General features: G+C 41.5%; 1 protein-coding gene across 1 annotated transcript in view; it reads left to right on the top strand.

Moving 5' to 3' along the window:
• Positions 1-14216, top strand: part of GNA12 (G protein subunit alpha 12) — a 41444-nt gene that overhangs the window by 8792 nt on the left and 18436 nt on the right. The window contains exon 2 of the mRNA XM_048320563.1: positions 3358-3573. Coding sequence (XP_048176520.1) covers positions 3358-3573 — 216 coding nt within the window. The remainder of the gene's footprint in view (positions 1-3357; positions 3574-14216) is intronic.

Raw genomic sequence — 14216 nt, 5'->3', positions numbered from 1 at the left:
TGGAACAGAGAATTTCCTATTTTTTCCTCCCTAGCTGGTGCTTCCATTATGCTGCTGGTTTGCTATTTTCTAATGCCTGACACTATCCTCATCTGTGAGTTCTAATTCTATCCATCTGTGCTTATTCTGGGTCCTGCAGCATAAAAGCTTTAAATTAGTTGAAGTGTTCAGAAGTTTATTCCACATCTAAAGTTGTTGCTTCATTTTTTTTCCATATTCCAAATTTGAAAACAGAATGGTAATTGATGGTGTTCAGCCTTATGAATGAAAGAGTGAATTGACATTTTCTATAGTAGCAGAAAATGAGAAAAACTGTCAGGAAAGGGGTAGGAAAAGTGTCTTGCTGGTGTTTCCAGTGAGAGGAAACCTTTCCTATGGTAGCTTGCTCTGCAGATTAATGAGGCAAGGATTATCAAATGCTTGATGAGGTTGCAAAATACAGTGTTACCAGTAAGTCTGAGATGCGAGAAGAGCAGTACATAGGATCTAAATTTAGTGATTTCTCTGTTTCTCCTCATCTTTCTGACATCTGTTTGTAGCATTTATGGAACTGTTTTGTGGAGATGGAGAAATGTTAAGTTTAGATTCACTTTCTTGAGGATTTTGCTGAGTCACACTTCTAACTGCTAAGAGTTGGGAGGAAGAAACATTGACTATTTTACTCATTATGTAAAGCTTTTATTCCTGATGTGTTTTAGAGACACATCTTGAAGCAGATGTGTTCTAAAAAATTTGAGAGGTGCTGTTCCTGTGGGTGTGCATAGGACAGGATTCCTGCTAACCTCTATCCTGTTTTTTTATTTTCTTCATTCAGTGTGTGTCTGTTTGTCAGTGCTGATGCTGATGTCCTACTACTGAATCACTTTGTCCCAGATCAGGCTCCACATGTGACTTGGTGGCAACACCTCTGTCTCTAGAGCACTGAGAGGAAGGTGCTGATGCCACGTGCTCCCCATGGGTGACCTTACAGTAGTTAATGCATTCCCACAGGGTCTGTGGGACCTAAGTTTAGTTCCTTCTCTTGCCTCAGGGAGGGTCAGACCTGCATTTCCAACGAGCAGCAGCCAGCAGATAAGTGACTATTCTGGGACTGGAGCAGTCTCTATGCCCTTGATTGAAACTGTTCTGTGGTTTTCTCCACACAAACAATGAAACTTTCCCTAATAACAAACAGTCTCTTGAGAACCTCTGTGTCTCCAGTGGGAGCTGGGAAAGTCAGAGTGATAGTGTGGGGAAGTGCACTTAGACTGAGGTCCCAGTGCTCTTTTATCCAAGCAGGAATTGTGCAGTCCTGCAGCCATTCCTTTGAGATGCTCTGCAGTGGCTGTGAGATGGAGAAGAGTTAAATCAGCCCCAGAGCTGGAGCTGAGCAGCTGGGGGAGATCCTGCAGAGCTGCGCCCAGGCAGGAGAAAGGTCAGAGCTGCGTGGGCTGGGAGCTCTGTGCGGGGCCCGGGGCAGTGTGGGGAGGTGGTGATCCGTGGGGGATGGTGATCCATGGGGAAGTGGCCAGGGAGATGGTGATCACTGTCCCCCCCGCAGTGCTGACTCACCATTTTATACACACCAGTTCTCACTGAGCAAAGACAAACCTGGCATGAAACACCTAGAAATAACTGTGTACTGCTGGTCTCAAGTCACCACCATGCTCTGGAAAAATCTCCCAAGTTCTTGACTGGGCATAGTGGGGAGCTGACCCTGCCTTTCAGTTGCAGCCAAGATGAGGGTGTGTGCAAGGGATGGTTTGCAAAAGTGTCTGAAGCTGTGAGATGTCGTGGAGGCATCTGCAATTCAGAGACAGAGCATTCTACATGGGTTTTTCATGCTTCTGTTTGTTAGTTCAAATAACGATCTAAAGACTTCTGTTAATAAAGGGATCAACTCTGCAACTAGGAATGAGAGTTGGCTTTTGGTCTGTATGATGGAGTTACTAAATAGTTATGTCTGGGATTTAAAGCAGCAGTTGGTAAATATATTTGATTTTAGTCTTTTTGTGGTATTGTGGAGATATATTCTCTACTTTATAAAAAGAAGTAACAATCAGTAGAGAATCATAAATATTTACATTTTTGGGAAGCTGCACTTCAGGAGCACTGTTGGGCAGTGACAACCACGACACTTTTCTTTGAATTCCTATTCTGTGACACTCCACTAAGTTGCTTCTCACTTCCCTCTCTAATCTTAGTTGCTATTGGGAAGTTGCTGTTGTGGTGATGCTAAAGGACTGGAGAGCAGAAAGGTTCAAGTGTTAAGAAAACATACATGCAGTCTTGATAGCTTAAAATATGCAGAAAGAGAGATCAGTCCAGTAATGTGGAGGCTCATGTGAATAGCTGTGGAAACAGAACTTCAGTTTTGGAGATTTTTTTATTTTATTTATTTTCATATCTCTAAATCCAAAGATCAACACAATGAGAAAAGTAATTCAATATAACCCACAGATTTTACTTGTGAACTCGATGGTACTTGAGATGCTGAGTCACCATTAGCAGTTCTATCCATTACTAAAATGGTGCTTGCTATTGAGAAATAAATATTGGCCATTGGAAGCTATTTACTGCAGGTGAAGTTGGATTCAAGACTGAAGCTTAGAATTTCCTTAACCTCATGTGTTTGGCTTGTTGCCATGAATATGAAATTAAGTTTCCATAAAAACTGCAAAAATGTGAAAATAAGCAGCTCAGTAATCCTGAACTGAAATGAGAACTAGGTAGGTTTGCTTCCAGATTTCTCTTGCAGTATTAGAGTAGCAAAACCTACCTGTCACACATTGCTTAGCGAATGTGTGGCAAGTTCAAAAAGTAAGCTGATTCTGAGGAAAACTGGATCTGCTTTCCTCAGCCTGGTAGCTTTGGAATCTATGCAGTATCTTCAGTCCTCTAATGCTCTTCTGATCTCCCTAATGCTTGAGAAAGCTGGGATGTCCTTTTTGGTGTCTAAAACCCAAATGCAAAGAAAAAGATGGAAGAACATGGTTTCAGGCATGGTGTTACTTTTAAAACTAGAGCTATGTTGATCACACGTTAGTTCCCAGACAGTTTTCTTAATTCCCAGACACTTTTCATACTCTCATTGATGTTTACTTTCATTATCTGTTGGTAGCACTGCTTGTTGCCATTAGCTGTTGCCGCTAATACTTTTTCCACCTGGGGAAATATTTTGTGGCTAAATTGCTTACAGAAGCAGGCTCTATCTTACTTCTGTTGGAGATGTTGCAATAAACAGTGTTTATGATTCTCTCCTGAGTTCAGTCTTACCAGAACAGTGTCAAAAAAATAATCTTCAAGTACCTTCAAGTCCTTGTTCTCTTACACTTTAATCTTTTTATCACTGACTTTCTTATCTGAATCATTCTTTAGGGCTGCAGGGTTCTGGTTGATGCACGGGACAAACTGGGGATCCCTTGGCAGTACACAGAGAATGAGAAGCACGGAATGTTTCTGATGGCCTTTGAAAACAAAGCTGGAATGCCCATCGAGCCTGCCACCTTCCAGCTCTATGTCCCTGCCCTGGGTGCGCTCTGGAGGGATTCGGGAATCAAGGAAGCCTTCAGCCGTCGGAGCGAGTATCAGCTGGTGAGTACATCCGTCTCTGTGGTGGGAGGAGAAAGTTCTGCTGTATAAATCTCGCCTCAGCTGAAAGACATCTTGCTACGTGCAAGATGGAGCCACCCTGTTAGCTGTTTGTAGGAGTGCTGTAAATCTGAGCACTTTCAGCAGCAGAAACAAGTGGTAATTGGATCCAAACTTGAAAAACTACATGGCAGTAAGAGGGAGTGGAAAAGTGCATGACTGGATAAACTGGAAGAGCAAGAGAAACCAAAAAAGGCAGGAATTGGTTGAACTAAAAATATTTTAGCAGCTCAGTAGATCTGTTCATAGTAGGTCACTGATGAAGGCACACTTAATTTGTAACTTTCCAGTCCTGCCAGCCTGCACTGTATTGATACTGGCGAACTCTTCCTGCATGCAGCTCTTTTGAAGTGAATGCAGCACCCATTCCGGCTGCTGCTCCCTGGCTGTTTCTTTTCATCCTGACGTCTGCAAGTGAAACTTGGATAAGCAACTGAAAGATGACAGAGTAAAAATGTGCTCTCTTCCCTGCTTTCTTGTTGGGTCTTCATGCTCTTGTGCCAAAATAGCTGCACTTCTGGTATGGGATATGTTTCTGACAGCTGTTCATAATCCACTCATTTTTCTTCGTATGTACAAGATAGAGAGGATTTTTTTTTTTCTTCTCTTTTTCTTCCCTGTTTTGTGGAACAGGATACTGATCCAAACAACCTGGTAGCACAATTACTGTTATCATTGTTTAATTAGAGGGGTTAAAGGATAGAAACGTGGCTTTGTATAGTCTCCCTTAGACTCTCTCACAAGGGAAGTAGATACAGCTGAAGGAAAATGAGAACTAGAGAAATTGGATAGTGAAATTCTGATTATTCCCTGATGCTGCTTCTCTGTGTGGGTTCTCTAGTGTCTGATGCTGTAGTTAAACTCATGTTGCAGCCCTTGGGTACTTGTCTGTCTCCACTAATAAGATGCCTGTTTGAGTCTTGTTGTTGCATATCTTTGAAATCTGTCTCTGAAGTATCATGAGACTGCCAAATAGGTGAAGAATAAATGAAATGGTGAAGTAAAACTGTCACAGGATGATTGAATAAACCTCACTTCCTTAGGCTAAAAATGAAACAATTTCCATGTTACAGCACTGGGGGCGGGGGAAGGATGTGCAGGGGGAGAGAGGATGGATTAATTGTTCCATTATTCCTAGCGTCTGTAGACACAGGCTTTGCTGTTCTAAGCACTGTTCAAATGTGAAATATAGAAATGGTTTGTGCCACGGGGAACTTGAATTTACCATGAAACAACTGCTAAGAGAATCCAGTATAGTAAGCAATAGTGGCATCAGCAGCCTGTTAAGATTGTTTGTTTTTTATCCCTGGGAAATGCTGTGGTCAAGCATGGATTTTGTTTGTCGAGGGAGATTCAGATGGGGATCATGTGGGAGGTTCATTCCTGTGCTGGTTAGCAATAAAGTAGTATCAAACTGGGGAGGGGGGAAAAAGTCCCATTTGTTGAATAAATAGTGTTCCAAAAGTAGTAGGCCTACCTCTGCATTCCCTGGCTTAGAGGATTAAACAGGAAATACCAAAAAAATAAAAAAGCCCCAGAGAAACAAAGCAGAGAGGCATGCAAGTGATCATTTGATATGCTGTCATCTTCAACATTGTGCTACAGTTCCGTGGTGCATCCTTTTGGATGCCATTGATGGAACCTGTGTAGTGTTGCTGGAGCAGCTGGAGCTGCTGCAGGCACCAGGGCTGTTACCCTGTCAGTAGTGCAACCATGAGTGTCACGAAAACACTGTGACTCCATCCCAGTCCTGCACCTGTGGCACTGACAACGTGAAAATCTGGGTGCTGTTATTTTATTGTGCAGGCTGCATCACCAGGGGATTAGAAACTGCCTCAGTTGTAACTAGCAAAAAGCACTTGGCTGCATAAAAGGTTTTTAAATGTAGTACATTGGTCTCAAGGATACAAATGCTGCTTGGATTAAACAAATTATTAACACTGTAGTAACTTGAACAAGTTTCCATTGCTTCCTTCTCAGTTCAGTAGATGTCTGATTGCCTGAGTATATGGGAATAAGCAACTGTACTATTCCTTTTCAAAAAAAGTTTAAAACTACATAACATTTTAAAGAAAGAGGTGGTTTAAGGAGATGCCTAATTTGTAATTGCATATGATATGTATAAACCCATACCTTCATTTAGTTTAAACCCTTGCTGGATATAGACTTGTGTAAATAAATAGAAGCCAGATATAGTGGACTCTGAGAAAATAAATCTTTTCTGAACTGATTTTAACTCAGGCTAAAGAAAACCTCTGCATCAGCACTCTCTTTCTTCCCTAGTATAAGCGAGCTATTAAATGGAATATGCTGGGTTTAAACTGAATTTATTATCTTTAAAATAGTTCTTAAACCATCACCAAAATTTTGCAGCTTTACATTACTGTGATCTTTCTGAATGTGCCTTGACACTGTTTGAAAAAACAACCCCATTCAGCTTTGGCATTTTCTTCACCCTGGTCTTGGCATCAACTGAACGCCAGCTTCTTTTTAATCATTGTTATTTTGGCTTCAAAGCTGTAGGATTATTGGTCTGCTCTTGAATGCTCTGTTTCTCCAGGAAGTTGTGTGACTGTTAAAAAGTAAAACACGTTGGTTTGTTGACTAGAGCTGAAACTTGCAGTGTACAGGTGCCTTCCTATGGTCTGCAATGCCCAGCTCAGTGGCTGACTCAGCAGTAACAAACTTGTTGAAAGAAAACAGCTCTGACCATAACCCTGTGCAATCTCAAAGCTGCTTCTCTGGCACCAGAGAAGCTGCCTCTAGGCATTTGAGTGTTTTCTGCTTTATACTCAGTGCCTACAAGTGCTGGTTGTAAATCCCTGTCTGGGTCTTAGAGCGTTTCAGAAGTGAGTGGGTGGATTCTACAATAGCAGGCTGCTTTTTTTTTTGCTTTTGTCTTCCCAGCCTTTCTTAAAGCAGACTAACCAATTTTGCTTTCTTTTCGCAAACATCAGCCTCTCGCTCTTCCCCTGCCCCAGCCAGTCCCCACCAACCCGAGTTCCTCTTTTCCTTGTATGGGAGCCAAGTAGTTTGGGGACAAAAGCTTCATTGTATGTTTGCTTCCATTGTCACGTCTGTCCTCGTTTTTTAACTACTGGAATAGGAATTCCTTTGTAATCAGAATGGGATTTTTCTTCCTTCTCGCCTGCCCTCATTATTCCCCCACCCCATTTTCTGTCTGTGTGTTAGAAGGGAATACATTGGTCACGAGTCTCCAAATGTCCTGTAACGATTGTTCTTAGGAGGGTGCCTGTGGTAGTTTGGGCAAGGGGCTGGAAATCCCCCATTAGCAGCAGGGGGAGACAAATCCCACTGGGAATGGTTTCTCGAGAAAGGGCTATGGGATTTCCAGCAGGATTTAGCTGCGAGGGTGGAAGCTTCTTCAGTTTGAGCCTAATGACAAGTACTTGGGTGTACTTGGGAGTTTGGGTGTGTGTATCTGCAGGCTCTTTTTCACCCATAAATGACATTTCCTTTTATGCTGTAAATGGTGGAGACCAAGGCCAAGATAGGAATTGCTTTGGTCATGTGGTTTCTGTTCCATTTTGTGGTTTGGGATTTTTTTTTTGGTTTTTTCCATCCTCTCAGGTCTCTAGTGTGAGAATGTGAGAAGCCATTCACTTCTTTAATGTGTCCAGAGCAAAAAGTATTGACACAAGGTTAGATACTCTTTTGACTTCTTGCAGCTTGGTGTGCTTGATGTCATTGTGGGTAAAGATGGGATAAATAGGGCTTGTGAGAGGAAAAAAAATTATATTTTTGTCACGGGCAGAACAGATGCATAGTGATGAGCAGATCTGCCAAGGCCATCATGTGGCTTCATCAGTTCTTAGAGCAAAATTGACATTGTTGATATAGAGAATATGTTCATGATCCGTCACCAGAATATCAATTGAAATTGTTGCTATTAATATTATTATTGACATTCACTGCACTGTTAAAAGACTTTCTGGTGTTTTAATAGCTTTTTTAAAAAGAAAAAATAAATGTCAGCATTAATGGGAAGTTGTGGTTCCTGAGAGGGAAGTAAGACTCTTGCAAATATAGACAAAACCTTACTACTGTGTCCATAGCTATTTTTAGATGTGTGCACAGGGAATTGTATGGAACGCTTCCATTAATACTTCAAATACTGAGAGCCTCTGAAGCCTTGGATGTGGGAAGACTCTGGAAAATGTTTTAAAGACCCATTCTTTTATATTCATTCACCATTCTGTGTGTGTTTGAGGTAAGGGGAATTGGGGGTATTTGTAATAGGACGTGGGTCACTCCCCTGAGAATTAGATGTGGGGTTTGTTGTTTTTCCTTTAAGCAGACCCTGGAATTGGTTAAATTCTGCCTGCCAGGACAGGCAGTGTGCTGGAACACTGCAGAGGGAACAGCTTGCTCCTTGGGGTAGGAGAGCTTTGTTGCTGCATTCTCCCCATGCAAGGAGCTGATGGCTTCAAAGCCTCACAGGCAGCCAGCTGTGTGCTCTGAGCAGTGTGGAGGGGAGGCACCAGTTACTCACACTAATTCGTGATTCAGAGTAGGCAAACTGTGGCTTAAATGTCTTTATTTTTTTACAGAAATGCTCAGTACAGCAGTGATGTAATCAGGAGTTGCGCTGTACATTGGCCCTGAGGCACTGGGAGATTTTGTGGCTGCATTTGACTGAAGCCAAGTGAATTGAGAGATGGGGCAGCAGAGAACTGACTTAATGTGAGAAGTAGGTGATTTTTGAAGTGACATATGCAATGAAATCTACAGCAATGGGCTGTATTTTGTGAGAGTTCTTCAGTGCACTTTAGCAGAGATTTCCTGAATCCTGAAGTATGGACTTTCCAACTGTTTATTTCTCTTCAAGATGCAATGGCAGAGTAGAGGCAGCCCTAAAAGCATGTTTCTGGGCAATTTGCTCTTTCAGCACATATGGCACAGCCCTGAAATGCAGGAATACTTGTGCCTGGCATCGCTGTAAAACACTTGCTGATGCACTTGAGGAAATACCGAGTGTCAAATCAAGCCCATCTTATACAATTGGCTGTAACACAAAAATGAGCTCTTCTCTTTGCAAACTACTGTTTGAATATGAGCTTACACAAGAGACTCTGAATGTTGCCTATTCTGCAAGGATGATTTTTTTTTTTCCCAGAGCCGTGAAACTCTCATATTTCATCAGTGAAATCCGCTGAGGCTTGACCAATGCTGGTGAGATATACAAAGGCAATAACCACACTGCTCAAAGGGCCAGCCTGAGAAATCTTGTTACCATTTAATGCATGTAATTGGGACTAGGCAGCAACTCTTTGCCAAATTACTTTTGAGCTCTGCGTGGGTATTTCCTAGCTTGCAGGACTCCTGTGAAACTAAATTATTTCTGGGAAGTTACATGGTTTTTTGTTTTCTTTTCTAGATCTGGATGGGACATACCACTCTAACCCACAACATTTTTTACAAAACAAGGGATTGACAGTAGAGCTACAGTGCAGAAACTCACGATTGCTGTTGCTGAGCCTTAATTTTTTGTATTGGCACACTATTAGTGCTGAAAGTCAAGTATATCTGTTTCTAACAATATTCTATGATTTATTTCTTTTTTAAAGCTAATTGTGAAGCTGTGGATGGTAAATAGGCTTGTCTGAAATACAGCTAGTACATGTAAGGAATGATAAGGCGGCTATATTTTATATATATATATATATAATACAATAATAGTCCCTTATAATCTGGTTTTATGTTAGAATTCTGAAACTTTGCCTTATCTGACAAGAGATGTTGTATTAACCCGAAAGATCACAGACTTGCAGACTTTATCAATGCAGCATGAATAATGCCCTGCTCTGGACTTGTACAGAAGGGAGAGTTAAGAAGATGTTTCTTAGTTAAATATCTGAGCAAGGTTTTAGGCCGGTGTCATGGCAATTAAGTGCCAGAGATCCAGATTTAAATTCTTAGTTCTAGTTCTGTTTCCAGTCCCAAGAGCTCCAAAGTTTATGGTCGGGTTATGGAGTCTGACTCATCTTTGTACAGCAGGAGAAGTTAATTGCTTGTTAAAGTGTAATACTGCAAAGCCTGGTGGCTGCTCTGCAGCAGGAAGGATTAGCAGCTGGAGTCCCTGGCTTCTAATCCTGTCTCTATAACCAAATAGGAAAATTTTTTTCAGAGCAAGGTCTCAAGTAAGAACCCTCAAACAGAAGTGGCATTTTGTTAAAGGAGGTGAAAGTTAGTGAGTTACAGTTTAGGTTTCATTAAAAATTGAGAGATAACAAAGCAACATGCAGCTGGAAACCTTCACACAAAATTCTGTGGATATTGGCTAAGGCTGTGGAGTTCATCAGTTTGCATCTGCAGAAGTTAAATCCTCAGTCTGCTATTATATTTGCAATATTCTAAAAATAAATGTTAAAATGAGATATGTTAATGGGCCTGCTGCCACCAGAGAGCTCCTGGAGCAATGTGGGGTTTGGCTGTGCCAGTGTGTCTTGACAGTCAGGGATTCAGCCTGAGGACTGAGCTGGAGCAGGAGGCACAGTTGGAGATGTTGGCTGTCACCCACAGGAAGGAATGCTGCACTTGGTACTCTCAGTTTTGCTTTAAGTGCCATTGAACAAGAGGTGAGAAGAACTTGCATTTCAATTAGGCTGGATTCACAACCGTTTAGAGAATCACTGCGAGTCATTTTGAATTCTAGGAAAACCTGCTCTTGCAATATCTTTTCTCAGTGATAGGAGCTGTTCTCTGAGGCAGAACCAACCTTTACCATCACAGAAAGCTGTGTAAGATGGGTAAAACAGTCATTAGCCATTCTTAAATACTGTCTGCTATTGGAGAGAAATAAGAAGAACCATAAAGGTCATGAATTATGACTTTTTTAAAACAGTGCAAGTGGAAAATTCTTGGAGAACAGCAGTTTGTTACTGTGCCTACCTGAAGCCTCAACCAAGCATTGAGTGCTAAATGCTCTGTGGAAAAATAGAAGGATTCTTGCCATGAATTTCTCCTGACCTCAGGTTATGACAAAGTGCAACAGCTGGGTGAAATGTAGCCTGCATGGAATTGGGAGGATAAGTTGGAAAGTAATGAGCAGATCATACATAATAAATAAGTGGATAACAAGAAATTGATATGCCTACCATATGGGAGCTGAGATGGACCTGAATAAAGAGAGCTGTGCTACTGGCTTTCCTGCTATTCTGTGTAGTGAATTCTGAGCACTCTACAACTTTTTAATTTTTACATTATTTGAAGATCAAAGACTTGGTGCAAAATCACCTCTAAAGTCTGTAAGATGTACAATTAATGCACTTCATTAATGCTCTGCTCTCTATGGGTACCAAAAGGCTGAAATTCAGACTTAGTGTGGTCCTACCTTTAACGTTCAGGTTCTTGGAGGCAGATTAAAAAGTCTGGTACTATGTAAGGCTTCCTGTAGGAGCTGTTTGCTATTGGCCCTTGGAAGCCAATACATCTTGACTGTATTTTTGGTGTGGTTAAGAGAAATGAGGGAAGCAACTTCATATTTACAGCTCCCGCGGTGAAAATTCATTGCAAGAGTTTGCATCTTGCCTAATGATTGCCATTTTTCTGGTTGAAAGGTTTCTTTTTCCTTATGTGTATTTTACTAAGTACAGACTTTTTTTGTCTTTACCTCTTTGTAATTGAGCCCCTTAGAGAACTGTCTGGTTGTCCCAAAGGATTTTTTTACTCACCCTTGCCTCTCTGTATGCGAATGGAAGTGGCTATGGTTTGATATCTTACCTTCAACAACAGCACTGAAACACTAAATCTAATGTTCTTAGGCTGGAAAAGTCCTTTTGGCTCCCAGCTCTTGAGAATAAATGCCACCTTGGTTCTGGAAAGAAGCTTTAATTTTATTATGCATAAAATAATTAGAAAAAATACTCAGTATGTTTGTCTTTGCAGAATTGTTGTTCTAAGCCCTAATTAGTGCTACTCTAAATCTTGCAGGACTGTATTGAATATGAGGATTTGTTCAGAGCAAGTACAGCTGTAATTAATCTTTGCATTCCCATCAAGAAATGCTGGCACATGCTGTGAGAAACAAGGAAGGAAACTTTCAGTTCAGGCTGAGCCAGTACCCAACTGTAGCTACAAACCACTGAAGTAATCTCTTTATCCCTTTCTAGTGTGCAGGAAAGGTCTGGGCAGATCCAGCCCAGTGAGCAGCCTTCAGCTTTTGATTATGCTGTTTAATTTCATACTCAGAAAGTTTCTAATGGACCTCAATCATTCAGGAGACTTTAAAATTGGCAACTAGTATCACCTTAGAGATTCCCAGTAATGAGAATGTATTCCAGAAATCTGAGAAGTGAGACACATTTAAGGGTGCACCCTGTGAATGACAAAGGGAGTCTGATGAAGGGTTCCTTCTGAAATTTGGTGGAAGCAGGAGAGAACTCATATATTCAGTAATGAGCATCTGCATAGGTTAAAGCCATGGTAGCACAAGGACAACTTTTATTTTAGTTGCTACAAAAATACTTCATTATGCAGAGACATATATGTTAATGTTTATCTGCCTAAAACCAAAGAATATTGTTTCTAGTGGAAGGGCTCCACTTGTCAGACTGGTTTCATCCCTTCAGTCTCAAAGATACAACTGAAAAGGAGACTTTTACATTTGTGTTACCATGATACGGGAGTTGAAAGTTTTTGTTGTATGAAAGCTATGTGCACTACTTAAAGATCCAGCAAGGACTGGCTTAGCTGTGTGAAGGAAAAGAGAGAGCTCCTGCTACTTGCTGTGTGCTGTATTAGCAGCTTTCTGACCCTGTGGTTGGTTTCAGGAAATTGGGGGAAAAAAACAGGCACTGTCCAAGAGGAGGTGACTGGTTTTGTTAAGCCTGTCTCCCTGACATGGCTCTCTCTGCTCAGAACAGCAGTGCTGACAGTGCACTTCAGAAAGTTCCAGTTTTACAAGTCAGCCTTTTGTACCTCATTTATATGTTCTTTATAGTGATTCAGCTTTCCTTTGGTTCCCATTCAGCTTTTTATTGGTACCAAACCTTGCGCTTTTCACCTAGAACTGGGACAGCCAGCAAGGCTGTTTTCAGTGCCTTTAAAAATTTTCTAAAAGGTTCCCTTGAGAAAAAAACCGTAAGAGGTTAAGGCTTGGGTTTTTCAATGGGGCCACTGATTTTAATAGGATAATGGGTAATGAATGCTTTCAGGCTTTCCTGAATATCCCAGTTTATTGTAAGCTATGTAGGATCAAGAACAAGTAACAAGAACAGATGAACAAATAAGCAAAACATTAAAAACTAGGTCTGTTTTTACAAGAAAGTCTTAATGGCATATCTTCTGTATTTTTATACTTAACATATATTTGAAGTTGTTCTTTACTTGTCACACTGACAGTGAATTATGGTTAATGAGCCCATGTTTTTTAAAAGATGGGACCTGACAGCAAGATGAAAAGGAAAATGCAGGTAGGATGGTTAGGCAGCAATAACCTGCTCAGGTGGTGATGTTGTACCCTTGCTACCTATCCAGATCCTGCCCTTTTTGCAATGACCTCTCAAAAAGAGTGTAATGTCTTTAACCTGCTGTTCTTCTGTCTATTCCCCTGCTCCTGCTGTTCTCAAAACAAGTGTGTTTTGCCTTAAAACATGAAGAGTTTTACTAAATGCACACCAGTCTTGGCTTCAGCTTACCTTGGGCTATAGCTCTGGGACAGAGTAATCCAGTGAGCAATAGGAAATGGTGATTTGGGGAGTTCTGCTTTGCATTGTGCTCTTGCTTATGTTGGCACAAGTGGGTTTTTTGGAAGCTTCTAGAGAAGAGGCAGAATGCAGCCTGGGAGTGACTGAGCGCAGCTGAGGGGGTGACACTGTGCTGCTGGGGAAGGAACAAGCAATGGGCATTGCAAGTGGGCACGAGTTGCCTTAACCTGGTGCTTGTCAAGGAGTGATGACAGTGTCTTTATCTCATTGATCCTTCTCCCAAGCAATGGTTCTTCTCCTGATGCCAAAATAAGATGCCTGTACCTCAAAGATGAGTTTTTTCAATGTTAGTGTTCCGAGTTAGCAGAGTATCTGAAGTGTTCATGGACTGTTCAAATCCAGGCTCTGTTTCACAGGTATTGAGTGTGGAGGAGGAGGAGAGCAGAGGAAGGGAAGAAACAGTGTTTGACTTTTGGCTTCTGGGTTTGTATGCAGTGGTAGCTGTGCAACAGGGGAGGGTTTCATAGATCAGATGACTTAAGATGCATCTGAATGTGATACTGTTCCAGGAAATATCTCAGTGCTCCAAAGTGCCACAAACCAACCAGCTGATAAGCAGACACTAGTGGAGGGAGCAGAGCTGTTGAGTTCCCTTCCCAGAGAAGGGTAAGGTTAGCTGTGTTTCAGTTCTTTCTCAGCTGCACTGCTGGGAAGGCTTCTGTCACAAAGGCAGAAGGCAGCATGGTCCCCACCTTCTCATGATTTTGCAGCTATACCTAAAGCAAGTCTGAGGAGTAAACCTGTTTCGCTCTATTATTGACTTCGGATTTGGGGGAGGGCAGGAAAACTTCTTGGAAACATCATGCAAGATTTTCTGTTTGAGAAAGTGGAAAACATGTTGCTCTGAGAAGTAATTTA

This window comes from Corvus hawaiiensis, chromosome 16, assembly GCF_020740725.1.
Source record: "Corvus hawaiiensis isolate bCorHaw1 chromosome 16, bCorHaw1.pri.cur, whole genome shotgun sequence".
Taxonomy (NCBI): domain Eukaryota; kingdom Metazoa; phylum Chordata; class Aves; order Passeriformes; family Corvidae; genus Corvus; species Corvus hawaiiensis.
Note: the sequence above shows the minus strand (reverse complement) of the source record. Positions and strands in the feature narration are given on the sequence as shown.